At 43.1% G+C, this 24,628-nt stretch overlaps 3 protein-coding genes across 3 annotated transcripts in view; 2 read left to right on the top strand and 1 right to left on the bottom strand.

Moving 5' to 3' along the window:
• LOC103460740 (low affinity immunoglobulin gamma Fc region receptor II-like) overlaps nt 1-24,628 on the top strand; it is a 121,635-nt gene that overhangs the window by 26,981 nt on the left and 70,026 nt on the right. The gene's annotated exons all lie outside the window — the stretch shown is intronic.
• Nucleotides 46-4,389, bottom strand: LOC103460741 (selection and upkeep of intraepithelial T-cells protein 1-like). Its single transcript, XM_017303458.2, has 3 exons — nt 3,984-4,389; nt 3,740-3,860; nt 46-1,914 (listed from the first exon to the last, which is right to left on the bottom strand). The coding sequence occupies exons 2-3, from the start codon at nt 3,810-3,812 to the stop codon at nt 1,502-1,504; spliced, it is 486 nt and encodes a 161-aa protein (XP_017158947.2). The 5' UTR covers nt 3,813-3,860; nt 3,984-4,389; the 3' UTR covers nt 46-1,501.
• On the top strand, nt 14,085-24,602 carry LOC145548860 (uncharacterized). Its single transcript, XM_081599918.1, has 4 exons — nt 14,085-14,522; nt 15,316-15,371; nt 20,653-21,504; nt 24,464-24,602. The coding sequence occupies exons 1-4, from the start codon at nt 14,085-14,087 to the stop codon at nt 24,558-24,560; spliced, it is 1,443 nt and encodes a 480-aa protein (XP_081456044.1). The 3' UTR covers nt 24,561-24,602.

The following is a 24,628-nucleotide window of genomic DNA, read 5'->3' as shown; positions in this document are numbered from 1 at the left end:
AACACACTTTATGACTGAAGATGCAGCACCAGATCATCAGAGGAGATCTCTCTCTCTCTCTCTCTCTCTCTCTCTCTCTCTCTCTCTCTCTCTCTCTCTCTCTCTCTCTCTCTCTCTCTCTCTGCATGTGGTGAGTCAGAGAGTGAAAGTGTCTCAAACGTTTTTTGATTTCTTTTTTCATGCATTTGTTTTCTAATAGTCTTTACTTACATTGGTTCCAAGTCTTGGGTTCTTATTTTGGTTTTCAGCGCTCGTAGCGCCGTTTGTTTGCGGGGATGGCGTCTCCAGAGCCGCCGCCCCTCTCTGAGGAATGGGATTCGGATCCAACCTGATCCGGCATGCCCAGTTGAAACGGTTCTGTTGGCAGTTGGTGATCTAGTTGGTCACGGCAATTTAATTTATGCTTCCAGAATGAATAAGTGATATTTTTAAAAGACTGGCTTTGTGAACCAGCTGGTTGTCAGTGGGGTGACAATAGGCGGAGACCTGCAGGTGTCGCCGCTTGCGCTGCCCTCCACCCGGGTCATTGTCTCGGGCGGGCCGCCGTTCATTCCAAATGTTTTGTTGGAGAAAGAGCTCCAGCGCTTTGGGAAACTTGCGAGTGGTTTTAAAACTGTTGGTTTGGGATGTAAACATGACGAGCTGAAACACGTTCAGTCTTTCAGGAGGCAGGTTTTCTTAAACTGCTACACAGACGCTAGAAGTTTCTTTCAGAGTGAAATATGAAGAAGGATCTTGCATGGTTTATGCGAGTATGAAATGTTTTGAATGTGGGGATGTTGGACATAAGCGGGCTTCTTGCCCGCACAAAAATCAGGAAGCTCAGGTTGAGGTGAGTGGAAGAGCAGAGGAGTCGCCGGCGGTTGGAGCTCCTCCGCCTGCAGAGGGCGGGGCGTTTCCTCCTCCGTCAGTTGGCTCTGATGCCGGGAGGGAAGCAGTGGTCTGAATAAACACGCTGCACGGGAGGATACTGAGAAAACTGGAACTGATGTTCCAAAGGTCTCCTCAGATGGGAGCAATCAGGTTATAGAAACAGATCAGACGGCTGGTTGTGCTGTTGCCGAGGCTGCAGCGTTACCTGAAGGTGGCGCTGCAGAGGATCAGTCTGCAGCTCCACCTGCACAGGTAGAGGACATGGAGTATGACAGCGACTCAGACTGCGTTTTAATTGCAGATTCACAAATGTTTAGATTAAAGAATAAATTAAAGAAAGGGAGATAAAACTTTCCACACAGAGTAACATTTCAGATTTGCGCTTGCAAATCTCCAAAGACGTCTTTGCTGTCCGTTTGTCTTTTACATCTTTTGTCTTTTTCCTTTTCTCAGGTAAATTCATGTGTTTGTGCTCTGAGGTTTCTGATGCTTTGTGATGAGCTTTTCTGCATCTGTCTTGAATAAATGCTGATTATTGTGACGCTGTCATCTCTGTGTGATCTCAGTTTTTGCGCACAGCATTTTTCTGAATCCGGGCATAGAGAGGATATAACGAGTCAAAAGGTTTTTAAAGTTTTGGAATCATTTTTCCTCTCTTAATATTCTGATCCAGAGACAAACACTCACCTGGAGGAGGAGAAGGAGAAACCTGGAGGTTGACGGTGCTGATCAGTTTCTCCACATGTTTTTCTGTATCAACTCGACATTCATACGTCCCGCTGTCATCAGTCGTCGTGTTCTTCAGAATCAGAGACACGTCTCCTATCCTGATCTGAATTAGCAGCAGATCAACTCGGTCCCTGTAGGATGGATGCTGGGCTCCTGGATTGTTCTTCTCATCTTTGTACAGGAGGACATATTCTGATGATCCCAGATCGGTTCTCTTCCACTCTGCGATTGTGATTTTCCCCTGTTCAGGATCTTTACATGTCAGAATGACGTTATCTCCAGGTTCAGCTTTGATTGTCACGTTGTTCTGATCTGAAGGAGAGAAAACAGAGAGGTCAGAGGTCAAAGTGTCCTTTAACTAGCCAGAGATCAGTGTAGGTCTGTGTGATGAAGAACGAGCTCAGATCCATCAAGATTCATCCAACGGAAACTTCCAAACACTGAAACCCTCAGTCAGAACCTGAAAGACTGGATCAGGGTCAAAGGTCAGTTTTTAAAGACAATTTTAAATATTAAACTTCTCTGATTCACGGCCTGTTTTTCAGCAATATGGCTGAAAATAACATGCCCAAAATGAATTGAATGTATCTCAAGAACTACAGAGTTTATTTTAATTGTTTTGGTATCAAAACAAAGGAAAGACCCTAGAGAACATGCTACAGCTCTAAAATCCACCCTGCCTGTTACTGAGGAATTAATATGATAAACAGCAAAAATTAAGACAAAAATCAATTTCCGCCTAAAAAAAAAACACTTCAATCTATGAATGCTCCTTTCAAAGCATGCAGTTGAAATCCAAAATATGTAGTAAACAACAGTACACAATCTGACCTTTTACTGTGCCAAGTTTCATGAAAAAAAGTTAATCATATGAGTTTTAGAGAGGTGCTACTAGATAAAGATCTAGGCTGACCTTCCATGTTAGCCATTTTGGCACAATTTGTGCCATTTGAACTTTCTTAGTTTTTATTTCTGTAGGTTCTGTTTCAATCATTTATTCTTTTCATATAGTAAATGATCATAAATAAGTAATTATTAGAGGTGTGTCGATCGATCGCTCACCGATCATAATCGGCCGATTTTCGTGAAAAAGTGTATGATCGGTGATCGGTGATCATTGGCTCTTGTTGCCGATCACCTGCATCTCATTTCTCAGCCTGCCTGTGCAGCTGGTCTCCTCTTTCCTTCACTCTGCAAACGCGCAGCAACAAATCCTAAGCGATGTGGAACTATAACTATAACGCACTGAGTGAATGGGGACGTTATATCTTACATAGGCATAGTGATATGATCTATATGGAAATCTTCGTTAGCTTTAGGGATATGGTTTATTTATTTATTTATGTATATTTCAAACAATACTGTTTCAGTATTTCTATATTCACTTGATTTCACTGTGTATATTTAGATCTTTATACTGGTTCTGCTCTGTCCTTTATACTGCTGTAACAATGTAAATTTCCCCACTGCGGGATTAATAAAGGAATATCTTATCTTGATTGTTTATCTCACAATTTTGTAATTTATCATTGTTTATTAAACTCTGAAAGCTGAGAGGCTTTAATATTCTGTCCTAGAAGGAGGTTAGATGGGCCCTTTTGTTGCTGAGCACCTGCCCCTTTATGATCTCTGCACGACAATCAATACACATTTAACGGCCAAATATGTAACGACTCCGTATTCTACGGGACGGGTGGCCACTCTGTTCAGGGGGGCCGAGATACAGGGCTAGAAACGCCACTGATCATGGAGGATTTTACACATGCGGGTATTTTAAACAGGAAGGATGTTTTTGTGATTTTAGAAAAGTTTGTCATCCCCCCAGTGAAATGCTGCATATCACTGCTAAGCGCCACTTGAAAGATTTCCGATCATTATATTTAACACCGACACTAAATGCGATGCAAATATGACGTCATCGGTTCTCGAAAGGTAGCACCGACAGACAGAATTGGCCATCTAGATGAGCTACGGAAGGAGAATCTGACGGGGTAGCCCAGATCGTCAGAACTCAGCATGTCGAGGTTCTGCTGATCAATCAGGGGGTTAAAACAGGGAAATAACTAAAACATGTCGGCTCTTGAGGGCTGACTTAGACTTTACTGTAAGTACATTTAACCATGTTTCTGAATCTCACCTGCAGCAGAGACAAACTGCATGAAGACCAGAGACAGCAGGAGCAGAGACGCAGTCAGAGAAGAAGAACCCATTTCCGGGTTGGTTCGGTCTCTCCGTCCGAAACTCAGATTCGAGGTTTTCTGATAGAAAATATTTTTGCCGAAACATAAAAACACTGAGGTTTGACTTAAAACACAACAAGCTGTTAGAAGAGCGGTGGAACTAGAATATATTAATGAAACCCAGAGGAAGTGAAAACTCACAGCGTGCTGAGGCGGAAAGGGTGGAGGTGAAGGTGGAGCTTATGATGCCTTCCAGTGGTCATGAAAAACTGGGAAATCCCGAAATCACAGACGGAAAGATAAACGGAAACGCCCAAGAAGTGGAAAACTGTGAGCAACTCCGACTATCCTCAGTTATGTCTTTTAATGCTGCGTTCGGATCGCACGCAATTGGAGCGTCAGGGACTTCCGGTTTACGCGCAAAGGCTGTGGGCATGCCAGAGTACAAGCCTCGAGCTCGATGGCTCCTATAAACTGGCAAAGGCTCGATGCTCGAGTCAGAAAACATGAACCTTTGCAGCTGGACGCGGAGTGAACCAATCAGAGTATGGCAAGCTGTTTTAACATAAATTCGGTTTCGTCTGACTATCCGTAATTACATTCCTACGGAAGCGCATTGCTATCACGCAAGAAAAAAAAAATTCGAGCGCTATCACGTTATAACGTGATACGTATCTTGTTAAAACGTGATACATATCACGTTATAACGTGATACTATCTTGTTAAAACGTGATACTATCTTGTTAAAACGTGATACATATCTTGTTAAAACGTGATAGTTATCTTGTTAAAACGTGATAGTTATCTTGTTAAAACGTGATATGTATCTTGTTAAAACGTGATAAGTATCTTGTTAAAACGTGTTACATATCTTGTTAAAACGTGATATGTATCTTGTTAAAACGTGATATGTATCTTGTTAAAACGTGATAGTTATCTTGTTAAAACGTGATAGTTATCTTGTTAAAACGTGATACGTATCTTGTTAAAACGTGATACATATCTTGTTAAAACGTGTTACATATCTTGTTAAAACGTGATATGTATCTTGTTAAAACGTGATAGTTATCTTGTTAAAACGTGATAGTTATCTTGTTAAAACGTGATATGTATCTTGTTAAAACGTGATACATATCTTGTTAAAACGTGTTACATATCTTGTTAAAACGTGATATGTATCTTGTTAAAACGTGATAGTTATCTTGTTAAAACGTGATAGTTATCTTGTTAAAACGTGATAGTTATCTTGTTAAAACGTGATATGTATCTTGTTAAAACGTGATAGTTATCTTGTTAAAACGTGATATGTATCTTGTTAAAACGTGATAAGTATCTTGTTAAAACGTGTTACATATCTTGTTAAAACGTGATATGTATCTTGTTAAAACGTGATAGTTATCTTGTTAAAACGTGATACGTATCTTGTTAAAACGTGATAATTCTATGTCCAGGAAGTGGCGGTATTATGCTAGGCTGGTACAGTGGCTGACATGAATTGGTCAGGTTTCCCTTCATGTTTGGTCTACACGGATATGGATGCTGCTTTGCACTGTGGTTAAACCATTAATAGCTACTCTGAGCAGGATCCTACACAGAACGGGGCTGCACAGAAGGAAACGTCAATTCGGTTCTCTAGCTGTGGCGGCGTTCCTGACTGTCTGGATCGAAGCTGAAGTTGGCTTTCGATTGTAGCTTCTGATTCGGGAAATGGCTTAAGAGCGATTAGAACGGAGGCTCAGATGTATTTGCTGAACATTTTCTGTAAAACATTTTTATTGAACAGTACAATAGGTGCATAACGGCAACGGCTGTTCGTAACCAAGCAACCAAAATAAACAGAAGGCTAGATAGTGGCAAAAGACAAAAAATTAGATCCTGTTAAGCATTCTTCAAAATAAAAGACTTCCTCTCTCTTCCCTTTTGTCAAAATAAATCATAAATAAAGCTTTGAATTTAATTATTTTTCACATCACCTTTTTGTAATTATGTACAACCAAGTTACATTCAGTAAATAATAATGAGCATTTAAATTATACTTAACATATGACTGTAATTAAGTAACTCCGTCCATTTTCTTTACACCCTTGTACGTTAGTGGGCTCGGGAGGGGTGTTGGTGCCTATCTCCAGCTGACATTCTGGGCGAGAGACGAGGTACACCCTGGACAGGTCGCCAGTCTGTCGCAGGGCAACAAAGAGATACACAACAACACACACACACACACATCTAGGGACAATTTGGAGAGGCCATTTAACCTGACAGTCATGTTTTTGGACTGTGGGAGGAAACCGGAGTACCCGGAGAAAACCCACCATGCACAGGGAGAACATGGAGACTCCATACAGAAAGACCCGTGCCAGGAATTGAACCCAGAACCTTCTTGCTGCAAGGCATCAGCTCTACCAACTACACCAATGTACAACCCTGTAAATAAGTAACTAATCATGGAATTAGATTTAACATGCAAGTGTTAAGAAATCACCTGATATGCTTTAAAAACAAACATACATCGACACTTCAAATCTGGAGTAGATTATTCTACGCCAATGGCAGAATATTTCAAACCGAGTTTGTGATTTGTGAAACCTTTATCTGAATTGTGAAACTTCAAACATGAGAGATTTAAAAACCTTTTTGTATCTGGAACGCATTATAAATGAACTATCACATTTACAATATTTGCTATTATTTTAGCTTTCTGTTTTCTTTAATTTTTTTGTCCTAGAGCACCTGCCTTTCTGTTTGGCTGTGATGCATTTTAACTTGAGAGGAAGTCTTTTATTTTGAAGAATGCTTAACAGGATCTAGTTTTGTCTTTTGCCACTATCTAGCCTTCTGTTTATTTTGGTTGCTTGGTTACGAACAGCCGTTGCCGTTATGCACCTATTGTACTGTTCAATAAAAATGTTTTACAGAAAATGTTCAGCAAATACATCTGAGCCTCCGTTCTAATCGCTCTTAAGCCATTTCCCGAATCAGAAGCTACAATCGGAAGCCAACTTCAGCTTCGATCCAGACAGTCAGGAACGCCGCCACAGCTAGAGAACCGAATTGACGTTTCCTTCTGTGCAGCCCCGTTCTGTGTAGGATCCTGCTAAGAGTAGCTATTAATGGTTTTAACCACAGTGCAAAGCAGCATCCATATCCATGTAGACCAAACATGAAGGGAAACCTGACCAATTCATGTCAGCCACTGTACCAGCCTAGCATAATACCGCCACTTCCTGGACATAGAATTATCACGTTTTAACAAGATACGTATCACGTTTTAACAAGATAACTATCACGTTTTAACAAGATACATATCACGTTTTAACAAGATATGTAACACGTTTTAACAAGATACTTATCACGTTTTAACAAGATACATATCACGTTTTAACAAGATAACTATCACGTTTTAACAAGATACGTATCACGTTTTAACAAGATAACTATCACGTTTTAACAAGATACATATCACGTTTTAACAAGATATGTAACACGTTTTAACAAGATACTTATCACGTTTTAACAAGATACATATCACGTTTTAACAAGATAACTATCACGTTTTAACAAGATAACTATCACGTTTTAACAAGATAGTATCACGTTTTAACAAGATAGTATCACGTTATAACGTGATATGTATCACGTTTTAACAAGATACGTATCACGTTATAACGTGATAGCGCTCGAATTTTTTTTTTCTTGCGTGATAGCAATGCGCTTCCGTACATTCCAGATATCTAAAAATGCATTTTGACTTTCCGGAATAGTAATTTAAGATATCTGTATTTACATTCTGACTAGTAAGAATAATAATTCAAGGTATCGTCTATTACATTTTGACTAGTCAAAATTCCTTTCAAGAAATCTGAAATGACGTCACTGGATCTGTCATTTGACGGGACTCCGTAATTACGATTTAAGATATCTTCAACACATAGACATAATATAAGGATAGACGCCTCATAATCATTATTAGACTGAGGTTGCAGGTCTGAACTACAGGTTTCTGGGTCACAGACACACCAGTTCAAGCTTCTGTGGAGGTTATTGTAGTCCTGTAGTTTTGAACCTTAGATGTAAAAGCCTTATGAATATGGACTTTACAGTATATACCACCTGTACATAAACACACATATCTCACCATCCCTTAAGACTAACATTATGTACATTTATGAATGCTAATGAACTTATAATAATGCACCTACTCTTTGAAGGTGAACTGGGAAGCTGAAAATCGATGGTATCGCATCAGCTCTCAATCTGACCATCCATCCATCCATCCATTTTCTTTACACCCTTGTCCCTCAGTGGGGTCGGGAGGGTTGCTGGTGCCCATCTCCAGCTAACGTTCCGGGCGAGAGGCGGGGTCACCCTGGACAGGTCGCCAGTCTGTCGCAGGGCAACACAGAGACACACAACCATGCACACACACACTCACACCTAGGGGCAATTTAGACAGACCAATTAACCTAACAGTCATGTTTTTGGACTGTGGGAGGAAACCGGAGTACCTGGAGAAAACCCACCATGCACAGGGAGAACATGGAGACTCCATGCAGAAAGACCCCAGGCTGGGAATTGAACCCAGGACCTTCTTGCTGCAAGGCAACAGCTCTACCAACTGCACCACTGTGCAGCCCCCTCAATCTGACCAGTTTTGTCAAAATCCTCCGTTTTGAAATGCTCACTGCACAGTACAGATAAATCACTTGCAGTGAATCCATCCCTCCTCAAAGCTATTTCTCACCTCTTCCTCATCTCTTTATCTTTTGGAAACCTTTAAAACAACAACTTGATATCTGGGAGTCTGTACACAAAAACATTGTCCGAATGCGGTTATTTTATTCATATACTGTTATTTAGTGAGTTCGTCGAAGTTATTTTGTACTGGCTGATCTGCACATAACTGTTATAACAAAGCAAAAATAAAAAAGCCAACGGTTGAAACTAAGAAGCCTTGTTGCCTTCGTAAGCTAGCTGAGCATTCAGAAAAACGTTACTCACTATTTTTGATTTTCATATTTAAAAGAACATAAAACTCCAAATTTGATTAAGATTTGTTGATAATGATAATTAACCAAACTACTGAAATTGTGAGTTGGCCTGTTTGAAACATATTCCTGTCATCAAATCTCCGGCTGAAGACCGAAAGCTAACATTTGCTGTCATTTCGCTGATGGGCATAAATACAGTACAGTAATATTACATTCACAACATACTAACAATAATATGTCATTCTTACTTGTGAAAAGTTATCCCCCGGTCCCTGGCGTCAACAGTTCTTACATTTAAACACGAAAAAGCCGAGCAGAACTGAGGATCTTCTGCTATTTTGGTTCAGCAAAGTACGAGGGTCTACCGCTCCAAGATGGCCGCCGTATTTCCTACGCCGGAGCAGCCAATGCGGGGTCTACCCTCATAGACATCAATACGTATACCCCTCATGGAGCGCTGAGTCGTACGTAAACGCGTCCGCCATCTTCTATGTGGCAGCAGGGCGATCGGAGCTCCTTAAGTTCTGTGCTGGGTGGACTTATTTCAACCGTTTTACAAAACAAACTGCGTCCATTCTCATTACCTTCCCCAAGTTAGGATGAAAGATCAGAATTACTTTACTTTGCAGCCAGAAATTCGCTTCTAAACAACCGGAAAATATTTCCTATGTAGCTAAACTGGCCCGAAATAACCGCTGATTGTTAGCATAGCAGCTAATATAACCGCTGATTGTTACCATAGAAGCTAATATAACCACTGATTGTTAGCATAGCAGCTAATATAACCGCTGATTGTTAGCATAGCTGCTAACGTTTCATACTGTTTTCTAATCAGAGCTGATGAGAAACGGCTGTTAGAGGAGAAGTGAATTAAAAACCAGAGGATTTAGTGAGTAAAGGTCAGTCAGGATCAGCTGGAGCTGCTGGTCTTCAGTCTGTTTCCAGCTCAGCTTCACCATGTCGGTATTTAGCTATAAAGATGCTACGAGTCAGAGCCCAACATGCTGAAAATGGCTTTTTATGAATGTGAAGGAAACATTGATGTATTTTCTATTTCACTTTTAGATAATTTCTCTTTTATTCTTGGCTTTAGCCTGTGAACCAGGACGTCTCAGAAGTCATGGAGTTCTCCCAGTGTGACCAGCAGACTGAAGCCTGTGACCAGTGTTCCCAGTATAATGAATACATTTTATTCTTTCACTTTTTGTGTATTTTAAAATATCTCAATCTGAAGTATTAGTGTATTAATTTAGCTTATGTAATGAAATATAATTTACTCTGTTAGAATTATTTTCACTCTTTGCTGTCAATAGCAGAGTTAAACTGTAATAAATATTTATTATCTGGAAAAAAGTTAGAAAAATATGTAGTTTAATGTTTGACAATGACTGATTTATAAATCAAAAGTCTTTTCTCAATAACATAAAAATAAATACAGGAAAATTGTAAATGTTAAATGTACATTAAATTATGGAATTATGTAAATAAATTATTTAATAAAACACTGTAAAAGTGTCTGTTCAGCAATTTCAATATAAAAATGATCAGAATCATTTCTATCAAATAAAACATTGTGCTCTTTATTCAGAAATGCCCCAAAACAATTAAATAATCACATCAAAAGTTAAAAATTCTGTCTTTACCAATTTCTTTGATTGTCAAATATGTTAATTTGTGTGAAAAAATGTGTCAATGGCAGGAATTAACTTAAAATACTTTGTAGAACGGCACTTTATAAAGTTTGGTCCATTCACTTGTATTAGCTTACTGGCAGAGTTGCCACATTCAATATGGCGGACGCTGTTACGTATCGCAGCAACGGGCCGACCCGCTCCATGAAGCGTCTACGTATTAATGTCTATGTCTACCCTTATATTATGTCTATGGTATAAGCCACGAGAGGTGGTGACGTATTTCCGTTTACATTTTCGCCACTAGATTGGTTCCGGTCTTGTGAGAAATTCTGTTCCCCTGTGAAATTCTGCCCCCTTGTGTCGGGAGCGCGCATTGCAGCCAGAGAAGTGGATCCGGCGGATCTGACCATATTCACGGCTCTTCTGATCGATTTCTCGGTAAAAACTACTCATATAATCATGTCAATGTTGTAACTTTCAGTTTAATCGGCAGCTATCAAAATAAAATACATACATAAATAAACGAGGTCTTGTGTGGAGGTCTTTTTACGCTGTTTTGTGTTATTTTAAACGCGAAGTGAATCGATCTTTTTTCAGCTTTTGTCTCTTAAGCCTGACAAATAAAAGTCAGTCAACAAACACAGGTTTCCAACACGTTGTGTGCATTTATAATTTTTTATTTCTGATAAAGGAGGGAAACTGGCCGATACCAGGGCACAAAAATAAAGACTTCCTGAAAAGATCAGAGTGTAAACGTTTTGGTAAATCCCGTTGTAATGTAAAATATGACATTACTGGATTAAGGAAATGTCTAGTATGGTATCACACATAATATTTTTTGAGAATTTGGAAACAGGTGCTTTTTATTTCACAAAGGTATTGGAGGAGAAGAGGAGAGAATGGATATTTCAGCTGCCTGAAATAATGTGTTCGCCCTCTATAAAATGGAAACAAATTAATTTACCTGCAAGTCTTTTACTGTTTTCATTCCTCTTATGATCAACAAGAAATCCTGTGATTTTCAAAAAAACATTTGCTCTTTTTTTTGACAAAGTTAGGATGGGGAACAAAATATTTTAAGCCCCTGATAAAATCTGTTCCCCCTGTAAAATGGAAAACAAAGAATTTACCTGCAAAGTCTTTAACTGTGTTAATTCCCATCTTCATCAACAAGAAATCCTGCAAGTTTGAAAAAATTTGCTCTTTTTTTTGACAAAGTTAGGATGGGGGAAAAAAATATTTTAAGCCCCTGATAAAATCTGTTCCCCCTGTAAAATGGAAACAAATTAATTAATTTACCAAAATATTTCAGGCAGCTGAAATATCCATTCTCTTCTCCTCCAATAACTTTGGGAAATAAAAAGCACCCGTTTCCAAATTCTCATAAATATTATGTGTGATACCATACTAGACATTTCCTTAATCCAGTGATGTCATATTTTACATTAGAACGGGATTTACCAAAAAGTTTACACTCTGATCTTTTCAGGAAGTCTTTATTTTTGTGCCCTGCTATCGGCCAGCTTCCCTCCTATATCAGAAATGAAAAATTATAAATGCACACAACGTGTTGGAAATCTGTTTGTTGACTGACTTGATGAAAGCGTTCCATTGTAATATTAGAATTATGCGATGGTTGGAGATGCCTCCTGTTCAAATGATCCCTGTCGCAATTCATCATGAATTTTTCCCAAGATAAATCTTTGACCTTAAAAAATTTTTCAGCTGCTTTCACTATAATTTTTATTTTTTCTGTTTCATTTTTTGCTTGTTCTGAGTAACTAATGATGTATCCAAGAAAAGGAATCAATTTTTCCAATGTGATGTTACCCTGATTATTGTCTGCCACTGTCTTCCTTTCATAGTTTATTTTAGGAGTGTTATCAGTATTTTTCACCTGTTTCACTGCTTCAGCATAAGTAACTCTCTTTTCAGTTTTTACTTTTTGAACTTCAGCTGCCTCTTTCCTTACTGTGCATCCTGCAAATGCTGCAGTGTGATTTCCTCCACAGTTACAACATTTAATAGGATTATTTCCGCTGTGATGGACCGAGCAGTTAAGGGCACTGGTTTTAAGTCAAAAATATTTATTTTTTATTTGACCCAAACAAAACTTGGGTAAATAATAGAAAAAATGACAAAAATTGGGCCCATAAAAGAGGTCAAAGTAACAGACATCATCTCATAATAACTCAAACAAACAGACCTAACTAATGGACAAAAGGGAAACTTAAATACTGGCTGATCAGGCCACATACAAAACACCAAGGGGAAAATACACAAAACTGAAACTAACATAGAAAAACCCCATTCCCCCCCTCTGGATGATGAGTAGCGGTATGAACCATTTTGCAGCCTCAGCTGGCTCGCTCCACCATCTCCACCTCTCTGCTCTCCTAAAGGATTGGAGCAGCAGCACTAAGGAAACTCAAAACAAACAAATCAAGCAAAACACAACAATGTAGACTAAAATGTGCGCACTTATTCTAGAATACTAGTGATGGGTAAATGAGGCGTCATGTATCGTTTCGACTCATAGCAAAACTGTATTGATTCTGTGTCACTCAATACTGACACCTGCTGGACATTAATAAGTCCTACAGGCATCATAGTGATTTGATGACCTGGTCTATACAATAAGATTTAAGTCTTTGTATTTTATTGAATATTATATGTTGTATTATGTCATATCTTCAGTTACATTTAAAATATATTTGATATACAGTCAATAAAGAATGTGAACATGAACCATAAAGTGAAAATTTAAGTGAATGTGTTTGAGGATGCATGGACTGTTTCTTTTTACACAAATTTTTATTTAAAAAAAGTTTTTACAACATTTTGAAATTTAGCCTGTTACGCTTTTTTGACAAAACTTCTGCTGTAGAATAAATGAAGTAAACTCAGCGAACCCTTGTTTTTCTTAGGGGTTGCGTTCCGAAAATAACCTGTGAGGCAAAATCCGTGAAGTAGTTACCTTTATTTTTTACAGTTACTACACAGCATAAATAAATACATTGAAACCAAAGAACAAAACCTGTTTTCAGGTCAGTGGATGTTCATCAATCAGCCTTAATGTGATCCGGAGTCACGTCATTAAAGCTTCTCCTCCAAGCTGCACCAGATTCACAGCTGGATCTACGGCAGAGCGACGGACCTCATCAAATGAGCCTCCGGTCCGGTTCTGCTGCCTCTGGCCACAGTTTTTTTTCCAGCAGACATTGAAAGTTTCAGTTTCCATCTCCTGAGTGGCCAATCTGTATTAAACACCGTAAAGTTATTGGCACTCAGGTAGCGCAGAGACTGTTTTTACCAATCATATGGTCAATCAGGACGAAGAAAACTGGAAAAAAAACTGCACAAAGAAATCTGCAAAGCAGCGAAACCGTGAAAAGTGAACCGGGTTACAGCGAGGGTTTACTGTATATGAAATAATTTATAAAAAGCAACTGAGTCATTTGTAGAATGGCTGCATATCTGAGTTTATCTAGGTGTAACTGGGACTTTATTCTCATGCCTCTTAATGCCTCAGCATTGAAAAGGTGGATTTATTTAAATAGACAGTTTAGTTAAACATATGCAACATTTAACCTGCGGTGGTGGCTGGGGAGCCCGCTGCAGAGGAGCAGGCGGAAGGTACTGTTGAGGTGTCGGTAGTGGAAAGTGAGAAAAGTGTGGAAATGAATGTAGGTGTGGGAAAGGATGAGAGCACAGTGTTGTGTGGTGATGGGGTGAATGGTGGTGGTGATGGGGTGAATGGTGGTGGTGAGGGTGAAAGTGAAGTGGTAGAGGGGGATGGTGTGCAGGGAGAGCAGCAGGTGGAGTTGAGGGGCGATGATGAGCATTTAGGGTGTGGGTATCAGGGAGAGAAAGGAGAGGTGCAGGTGGAAAGAGAGAACAATGCAGCGTTGATTTCTGGAGCTGAAGTGGCAGGAGAGACGGGTGAAGCAGAGGAGGCGATGGAACTGGAGGCTTCAGCCCCGTTAAAGAGGCGAAGTAAAAGGAAGAGTGCGGTGACCTCTCTGCAGGCCAGTAAACAGGCCAGCAAGCTGGCTGCAGAGTCAAAAGAGCTGTCGGACAGTAGCGACGCTGAGAGCTGGGTTTCCGATATCAGCAAGGTTTCTGTATCTCAAAGTAGCAGCAAACAACCTAGATACCCTGTAGAGGCTTTAAAAACATTTAGAGGATAATAAAGGGGTGAGAGGAGTAAAAATCGAAAGCATTTTTCCTAATTTAAAAATGTTTTGCTACTCAGCAAGATATTACATTAGGAACAAAGAACTTTCAGGTTTGACAGATCCAGAAATTTTTAGACTAAAGAAAAAATTTCTTACAAATTTCTTCCGGTTTCTTACAGTTGTGGGGTTTTAATAATGTATCGTGCACCGTTTCAAATCAGGGAGAACTAAATTTTAACAAGCTGCTGATGTAAATATTTATTGTTTTTATTTAGTTTCTTTGACCTGAATATGTGAAAGTAAATTGTTAAATTATTGTAAATAAACGTTTTGGTAAAAATAAAATCATCTTCTTGTCTTTATAATCCTCTGGTTGTGGGTTGATTTTCTCTTGCGAGGAACTCCCAACCTTAATGCTGCCCAGTCGTTGTAGGTCAGATTGCATGTCACTGAAGAGGCTGTTAGTTGTTCTTTTTCTTCCTCGAGCTGGTACACAGAGTTCTCCTGTTTCATAACGAAAAAGGTATCCCCATTTTCCATAAGGTTTCAATGATCACTCCTGTTGCAGAACATGGCATGATGGATTCTGCACTCGGCACAGATGAAAGGTGGACTTGCGTGGTGCACCCAATGCATGGACTGGGTTCTCGTACACAGAGACTGGAGTCTCACAAAGAAGTGATGTCCCACTGGGTAACACTGAGGTGTCGTTTTTTTCCCACGCCGGATGAAGGCGCTTCAGAAGACGCAGGGGGTTATCCAGAGGAATCAGGCGGAGACTCCTGGAAGGTGGGAATCTCATACTGAATCGAGGATTTGAATGCTGATGGAGGTAAGACCAGATTTCTATCCAGGAGTGTATAGGATGAAGCATCAGCGATGAAGCAGGGTCTCGTGATGGTGGTCTGTCCATCTGCAGATGAGCCACATGCTAGTTGATTAGCTTCTTGCTGTCTTCTCTTCTGAGGCTTTTCTCTTTTAATGCAAACCATTTTTTTTCTGTCAGAGCACAGTGGTTCTTCCTCTACCAAATGCAACAAGAAGAATGACAGGGCCTCTGAAAATATTTAAAGCAGAGAAACAGAAACTCCACCCCTTTAGCTCATTCAAACATAAACTAGTAAAAGTGGGCTGGGGCATCTGCAGGGGAGCAGGAAGATAAGAGCAGTTGGGGGTGGAGTCTATCCATGGGAGGAGGAGTTGCATCAGAACATTTGCATAGGTATAAAACTTTCAACTTAGGGGGAGGCGAATAACTGGGTCAATAGTCACGTTGTCCGTTTTATTTTGATAAGAACTTAAATTTTATATGATGAAAAGAGGGGACCCCTTGACATGCACGTTGTTTACCATTTGATTTAAGAGAAAGTTCCAGAATCCTGTTTCTATTTTGATAACAAGTTACATTTTATATGATGCAACAGAGAAAGTTCCATCCATCCATTTTCTTCCGCTTATCCGGGGTCGGGTCGCGGGGGCAGCAGCTTCAGAAGGGAGGCCCAGACTTCCCTCCCCAGCCACTTCTTCCAGCTCCTCCGGGGGAATCCCAAGGCGTTCCCAGGCCAGCCGAGAGACGTAATCCCTCCAGCGTGTCCTGGGTCTTCCCTGAGGCCTCCTCCCGGTGGGACGTGCCCGGAACACCTCACCAGGGAGGCGTCCAGGAGGCATCCTGACCAGATGCCCGAGCCTCAACTGGCTCCTCTCGACGTGGAGGAGCAGCGGCTCTACTCTGAGTCCCTCCCGGATGACCGAGCTTCTCACCCTATCTCTAAGGGAGAGCCCAGCCACCCTGCGGAGGAAACCCATTTCGGCCGCTTGTACCCGTGATCTTGTTCTTTCGGTCATACCCAAAGCTCATGACCATAGATGAGGGTGGGAACGTAGATTGACCGGTAAATCGAGAGCTTCGCTTTTTGGCTCAGCTCTCTCTTCACCACGACGGACCGGTACAGCGCCCGCTTCACGGCAGACGCTGCCCCAATCCGCCTGTCGATCTCCCGCTCCCTTCTTCCCTCATTCGTGAACAAGATCCCCAGATACTTAAACTCCTCCACTTGAGGCAGGACGACCCCCCTGACCCGGAGAAGGCACTCTACCCTTTTCCGGCTCAAGACCATGGCCTCGGATTTGGAGGCACTGAGCCTCATCCCGGCCGCTTAACACTTGGCTGCGAACCGCTCCAGCGAGAGCTGCAGATCACGTTCCGATGAAGCCAACAGGACCACATCATCCGCAAAAAGCAGAGATGCGATCCTAAGGCCACCAAAACGGATCAACACCACGGCTGTGCCTAGAAATTCTGTCCATAAAAGTAATGAACAGAATCGGTGACAAAGGGCAGCCTTGGCGGAGTCCAACTCTCACCGGAAACGAGCCCGACTTACTGCCGGCAATGCGGACCAGACTCTGACACCGGTCATACAGGGACCTGACAGCCCGTATCAAAGGGCCCGGTACCCCATACTCCCGGAGTACCCCCCACAGGGCCCCCCGAGGGACACGGTCGAACGCCTTCTCCAAGTCCACAAAACACATGTAGACTGGTTGGGCGAACTCCCACGCACCCTCCAGGACCCTGCTGAGGGTGTAGAGCTGGTCCAGTGTTCCACGACCAGAACCAGAACCACACTGCTCTTCCTGAATCCGAGGTTCGACTATCCAACGGACCCTCCTCTCCAGGACCCCTAAATAGACCTTACCAGGGAGGCTTAAGAGTGTGATCCCCCTGTAATTGGAGCACACCCTCCGGTCCCCCTTTTTAAACAGGGGGACCACCACCCCAGTCTGCCAGTCCAGGGGAACTGCCCCCGATGTCCATGCGATATTGCAGAGTCGTGTAAGCCAACACAACCTCGCAACATCCAGAGGTTAAGGAACTCCGGGCGGATCTCATCCACCCCCGGGGCCCTGCCACCGAGGAGCTTTTTGACCACCTCGGCGACCTCGTCCCCAGAGATTGGAGAGCCCAACCCAGAGTCCCCATGCTCAGCTTCCTCAACAGAAGGCATGTTGGTGGGATTGAGGAGGTCTTCGAAGTATTCCGCCCACCGGCCCACAACGTCCCGAGTTGAGGTCAGCAGCGCACCATCCCCACTATAAACAGTGTTGGTGCTGCACTGCTTCCCCCTCCTGAGACGCCGGATGGTGGACCAGAATCGCCTCGAAGCCGTACGGAAGTCTGTCTCCATGGCCTCTCCAAACTCCTCCCATGCCCGAGTTTTTGCCTCAGCGACAACCCAAGCCGCATACCGTTTCGCCCGCCGGTACCCATCAGCTGCTTCTGGAGTCCCACAGGCCAAAAAGGCCCGGTAGGACTCCTTCTTCAGCTTGACAGCATCCCTCACCGAAGGTGTCCACCAACGGGTTCGAGGGTTGCCGCCTCGACAGGCACCAACAACCTTGCGGCCGCAGCTCCGATAGGCCACCTCGGCAATGGAGGTACGGAACATGGTCCACTCACACTCAATGTCCCCCACCTCCCCCGGAACGTGTTCGAAGTTCTGCCGGAGATGAGAGTTGAAGCTCCGTCTCACAGGGGACTCCGCCAGACGTTCCCAGCAGACCCTCACTACACGTTTGGGCCTGCCAGGTCTGACCGGCTTCCTCCCCCACCACCAGAGCCAACTCGTCACCAGGTAGTGGTCAGTGGACAGCTCCGCATCTCTCTTCACCCGAGTGTCCAAGACATACGGCTGCAAATCCGATGAGATGATGACAAAGTCAATCATCGAACTGCGGCCTAGTGCGTCCTGGTGCCAAGTGCACATATGGACGCCCTTATGCCTGAACATGGTGTTCGTGATGGACAATCCGTGACGAGCACAGAAGTCCAACAACAGAACACCGCTTGGGTTCAGATCGGGGGGGCCGTTCCTCCCAACCACGCCCCTCCAGGTCTCACTGTCATTGCCCACGTGAGCGTTGAAGTCTCCCAGTAGAACAAGGGAGTCCCCAGGAGGGGCACTCTCCAGTACCCCCTCTAAGGACTCCAAGTAGGGTGGGTAATCTGAACTCCCGTTTGGCCCGTAAGCACAAACAACAGTCAGAACCCGTCCCCCCACCCGTAGGCGGAGGGAGGCTACCCTCTCGTTCACCGGGGTGAACCCCAACGTACAGGCGCCCAAATGGGGGGCAACAAGTGTGCCCACTCCAGCCCGGCGCCTCTCACCGTGGGCAACTCCAGAGTGGAAGTACGTCCAGCCCCTCTCAAGGAGACTGGTTCCAGAACCAGAGCCATGCGTCGAGGTGAGGCCGACTATTTCTAGCCGGAACCTCTCAGCCTCGCACACTAGCTCCGGCTCCTTCCCCACCAGAGAGGTGACGTTCCACGTCCCAAGAGCCAGCTTCTGCAGCCGAGGATCAGACCGCCAGGGTCCCCTCCCTTGGCTGCCGCCCATAGCACAATGCACCCGACCCCTTTGGCCCCTCTGAGGACCCCTATGATGAATACAAACAGAGAAAGTTCCAGAATGTTTATATGATGCAAGAGAGCAGAAAGTTCCAGAATCCTTTCTGTTTTATTTTGATAAGAACTTAATTTAAATCAAAACATATGTTTTTATATGATAAGGACTTTATAAAACCTTATTAAAACAGATGTCTTATACGATAAGCGTTTTATGACGTAGATTTAACAGATGTCCGTGTGCGATAGTATCGATTTTTGATTTGGGCGTGGCATTTTAATCCATCAAACTCGATTAATTTAAATTTGACACAAAGTAGTTTCCTTATTTTTTAGGAGGAAATGCAACTTAATTTATGAGCCTGGAAATATTTGCATCCGTCTTGTTGATATGAAACTTATAGCATTAGCTCAGAGAACAAGTGTCATTACGTAGAAGAGATTAAATCCTTTCAGCTCTTTATTTCCCTAATTAGCACAGGGATGCATGTTTTGGCAATATAGATTTTGAGCCTGCCACAATATGCATCCCCTCTCTATTCCCCTCAAATATTATCCTATTGATATAAAACTTAGAGCAGCAGTTCAGTTTCATACCGGACCACTTACAGCACCATGTTAACGCTATAAAATGAACGCTCTCTATCGTGGTATCACCCATGGAGGGATTTCTTTATTTAAATGGGTTCAGTTTTCAGAGGGATACAAAGTGAGGGCATCGAGATTTTAGTAATTACACGTTTAAGAGAGATTTTCTGTTGTCCTTCCATGGAAGCGGGCAGCATCCAGACGGAAATAAAACACTTTATAATATAAGTTGCTGCTTGTCATGATCCCAGTACTGACAAAACATATGTACAAAAATACCAGACAAAGTGAATCACAGCCACGTCATCAGCCGGTGAAATGCTGAACTGATGCGGTGAAGCTACCAGTAGCAGGAGAGCAGAGCTGCGCCAAGAAGCTAACAGAAGCTACAAACACTGAATAGAAGAAGAGCTGCCATCGATACAGTTGCAGCCAAGCATGATTTAATGTGACACAATACAGTTTTACCAAGTTGCTCAAAGTTTAAACTGGTATTGTTGTGCATTTAAGGTGTACATCAGGGGTGTCCAAAGTGGGTCCTGGAGGCATCCTGCATGTTTTATTCTCTCCCTGGTGGTAGTAACAACCTCCTCAGCAGGTCAGTGCTCTCCTTAGGCCTCTAATGAGCCTCATTTGATGTAGGTGCGTTAAACCAGGGAGAGAATAAAACATGCAGGATGCCTCCAAGACCCACTTTGGACACCCCTGCTTTAGAGTATCCTGACTTTTTTCAAGCATTCATTGCATACAGGGATTTTTCCTGTGTTTGTAATAGATGATATGTGTTTCTCATTAATATGCTCCCTGTACATTCAGCGCCACACCAGCAACACAAACACATTCAATATATAACATGAGAAAATGAAATAACCTGTCAGTAGAAGCAGTATTTTGTCCAATGCCATCTTTAATCTCTTCTCTAACATCGGTCTTCTGCATCACATCCATGGAACTTTACATAGTCTTCTTCTTTGTCTGAGATGTGAAAATTGTCATTTTTTTGTTTGTTTATTTTAGTAAAAACAGTTAACATTCCTCCATGTTTGTCAGAAAACTTTAAACTTTCCTAATTAACAGACTTACTGCCCTGCAGCCCCTCCTCTTTCTGCCCCTCCTCTCTCTGCCCCTCCTCTCTCTGCCCCTCCTCTCTCTCCCCCTCCTCTCTCTGCCCCTCCTCTCTCTGCCCCTCCTCTCTCTGCCCCTCCTCTCTCTGCCCCTCCTCTTTCTGCCCCTCCTCTCTCTGCCCCTCTTCTCTCTCCCCCTCCTCTCTCCTCCCCTCCTCTCTCTCCCCTCCACTCTCTGGTCCTCTCCCCCTCCACTCTCCTCCCTTCCTCTCTCTTCCTCTCTGCCCTCCTCTCTCTGCCCCTCCTCTCTCTGCCCCTCCTCTCTCTGCCCCTCCTCTCTCTCCCCCTCCTCTCTCCTCCCCTCCACTCTCTGGTCCTCCTCTCTCCCCCTCCTCTCTCCTCCCCTCCTCTCTCTTCCTCTCTGCCCTCCACTCTCTGCCCCTCCTCTCTCAGCCCCTCCTCTCTCTTCCTCTCAGCCCCTCCTCTCTCAGCCCCTCCTCTCTCAGCCCCTCCTCTCTCTGCCCTCCTCTCTCTGCCCCTCCTCTCTCTGCCCCTCCTCTCTCTGCCCCTCCTCTCTCTCCCCCTCCTCTCTCCTCCCCTCCACTCTCTGGTCCTCCTCTCTCCCCCTCCTCTCTCCTCCCCTCCTCTCTCTTCCTCTCTGCCCTCCACTCTCTGCCCCTCCTCTCTCAGCCCCTCCTCTCTCTGCCCTCCTCTCTCTGCCCCTCCTCTCTCTCCCCTCCTCTCTCTCTGCAGCAGATGGACCAGCAGCAGGAAGTAGGCGGCTCAGTGAGCCGTTCTCAGCTTCAGCCAAACATCGTCAGGTCACTGAGAAGAACAATGGAAGGAACATCTCACTGTCTGATCTGTAAGTAAAGTTTTAGTCTTTTTCTGCTGGATCAGCATTTCTCTCTGTCTGAGACACTGGAGACATTTTACTGGATGGGATTTAATAGGATCTGGTGGTAGAATCACTGTGGGGCTGGAGGTTTCTGTGTGTAAATGGATCTGTTGTCTAATAAGTGACAGGAGAGGATTGTTGTGACTCAGCACATATATATATATATATATATATATATATATATATATATATATATATATATATATATATATATATATATATATATATATATATATATATATATATATATATAAATTCCCTTCTCACCCTCCGTGGGTGGTCTCTTTCATCCTCTGAGCTCGGGTCCTCTACCAGAGGCCTGGGAGCTTGAGGTTCTCCTCCAGTATCTTGGCTGTGCCTAGAACTGCACATTTCTGGACTGAGATGTCTGATGTTGTTCCTGGGATCTGTTTGAGCCACTGCTCCAGTTTGGGGGTGACTGTCTGCCCCGAGGGCCCCGATGACCACAGGCACCACTGTGGTCTTCACCTTCCAGGTCTTTTCCAGTTCCTCCCTGAGGCCCTGGTATTTCTCCAATTTCTCCTTTTTCCTGATGTTGTAATCACTTGGTATTGCTACATCCACCACAACGGCTTTCCTCTGTTCTTTATCCACCACCACAATGTCCGGTTGGTTCTCCATCACTATCTTGTCTGTCTGGATCTGGAAATCCCACAGGATCTTAGCTCGGTCATTCTCCACCACTTTTGGGGGTGTTCCCCACTTTGATCTCGGGGCTTCCAGTCCATATTCTGCAGATGTTCCTGTACACTATGCCCGCCACTTGGTTATGTCGTTCCATGTATGCTTTCCCTGCCAGCATCTTGCACCCTGCTATTATGTGCTGGACTGTCTCAGGGGCCTCCTTGCACAACCTACACCTTGGGTCTTGTCTGGTGTGGTAGATCTGAGCCTTTCTGGTGTTTAGAGCCTGTTCCTGGGCGGCCAGGATGAGAGTCTCTGTGCTGTCCTTGAGTCCAGCTTTCTCCAGCCATTGGTAGGATTTCCTGATATCAGCCACTTCAGTTATTTGTCGGTGGTACATCCCATGTAGGGGCTTGTCCTCCCATGATGGTACCTCTAGCACCTCGTCCTCTGTTCCCCATTGCCTGAGACATTCGCTGAGCACATCGTCCGTTGAGGCTTTGTCCTTGATGTATTTATGGATCTTGGATGTTTCATCCTGGACAGTGGCTCTCACACTCACTAGTCCTCTGCCTCCTTCCTTACGGCTCGTGTACAGTCTCAGGGTGCTGGATTTGGGGTGGAATCCTCCATGCATGGTTAGTAGCTTCCTAGTCTTAACATCCGTGGCCTTCATCTCTTCCATTGGCCAGCTAATTATTCCGGCAGGGTATCTGATTACTGGTAAGGCATAGCTGTTTATTGCACGGATCTTGTTCTTGCCAGTGAGCTGGCTTCTCAGGACTTGCCTTATTCGTTGGAGGTATTTGGCTGTGGCTCCTTTCCTTGTGACCTCATCGAGGTTGCCATTTGCTTGTGGTATTCCCAGGTACTTGTAGCTGTGCTCTATGTCTGCTATTGTTCCTTCTGGGAGTGAGACCCCTTCTGTGTGGGCGACCTTCCCTCTCTTTGTAACCATCCGACCACACTTCTCTAGTCCGAATGACATCCCAATGTCAGTGCTGTAGATCCTGGTGGTGTGGATCAGTGAGTCGATGTCTCGCTCGCTCTTGGCGTACAGCTTGATGTCATCCATGTAGAGGAGGTGACTGATTGTGGCCCCATTCTTGAGTCGGTATCCGTAGCCAGTCTTGTTGATGATTTGGCTGAGAGGGTTCAGGCCTATGCAGAACAGCAGTGGGGACAGAGCATCTCCTTGGTATATGCCATATTTGATGGACACTTGTGCAAGTGGTTTGCAGTTGGCTTCAAGGGTGGTTTTCCACAGCCCCATCGAGGCTGTGTATATATATATATATGAATAGTGCTGATCGATCGATCACCGATCATAATCGGCCGATTTCCGTGAAAAAGTGCATGATTGGTGATCGGCGATCATTGGCTCTTGTTGCCGATCACCTGCATCTCATTTCCCAGTAATATTTCACAGACGGAGCGGCGCTTCTGCTCCACCTGGTAGTGACTCTCACACCAAACCTCTGCTTAAAGCTGCAGCTTCTAACCTAAAAAATAAATTTTACATACGTATTAAAACTTTCGCTGTCCTAACATGAGACAGATAATCTCTAAAAAAATAATCAATCTCCTCCCTGCTCTGCATAATTACTCCACTCAGTCAGAAACAGCCACTCAGAACTAGCAGTAATCAGTTAGCCGCCATGCTAACAGGAAGTTTTCATTCAGTAACTTTGGATTGTTTATTGTAATGGATCCTTTATTTGCCTTTGAATGTTAAGTTTTATAATTGAATTTCTTTGGTAATGTTGAGAGGTTTTATTTTGGCTCTTTGCATTATTTAGCCTCTTCAGAGCCTCCATATGTTATCAGTCTGTTAAAGATAGTTTTACCGATAGCAGGACAATTTGCACAATGTCTGTTTTGTTTGGTTTTTTTCTTGGAAAAAGTTATTAAAAACATGTTTTTGTCTAAATTCAGGTGAATTCATAGTTCCTTTTTCCACATAATGTAACCGGTAGTGTTTATGATAAAAAATAAATAATTATGTGAACGGTATCGATATTGGCAGGAAAAAACTTGATCGGCACATCTCATATATATATATATATATATATATATATATATATATATATATATATATATATATATATATATATATATATATATATATATAATTTTTTCCTTTATAAACAACATCTTAATGCAAAAGCAGAACTATTAAAATAAATAGGATTTCTGAATTTTACAGTTTCATAGAACATTTTCTTCAACATGTTCAGCTTTAGTTTATAATGAATAAATGTATATTTTTATTTTTCTCTAGTTCTGATCTTCTTGCTGAGCTGCTCAACAGATCCAGGTTGGAGAACTTCTGTTACATTAAAATAATTTTAAATATTCAAAAATGTTCTTTGGATTAAACTAGCGGTTCTCAACGTGGGTGGTACCGCCCCCCAGGGGGCGTCCAGAGGACGGCTGGGGGCGCTGG

This window comes from Poecilia reticulata, chromosome 18 (assembly GCF_904066995.2).
Source record: "Poecilia reticulata chromosome 18, P_reticulata-male-v2, whole genome shotgun sequence".
NCBI lineage: Eukaryota > Metazoa > Chordata > Actinopteri > Cyprinodontiformes > Poeciliidae > Poecilia > Poecilia reticulata.
The sequence above is the reverse complement of the archived record's forward strand: the minus strand, read 5'-3'. Positions and strand labels throughout refer to the sequence as shown.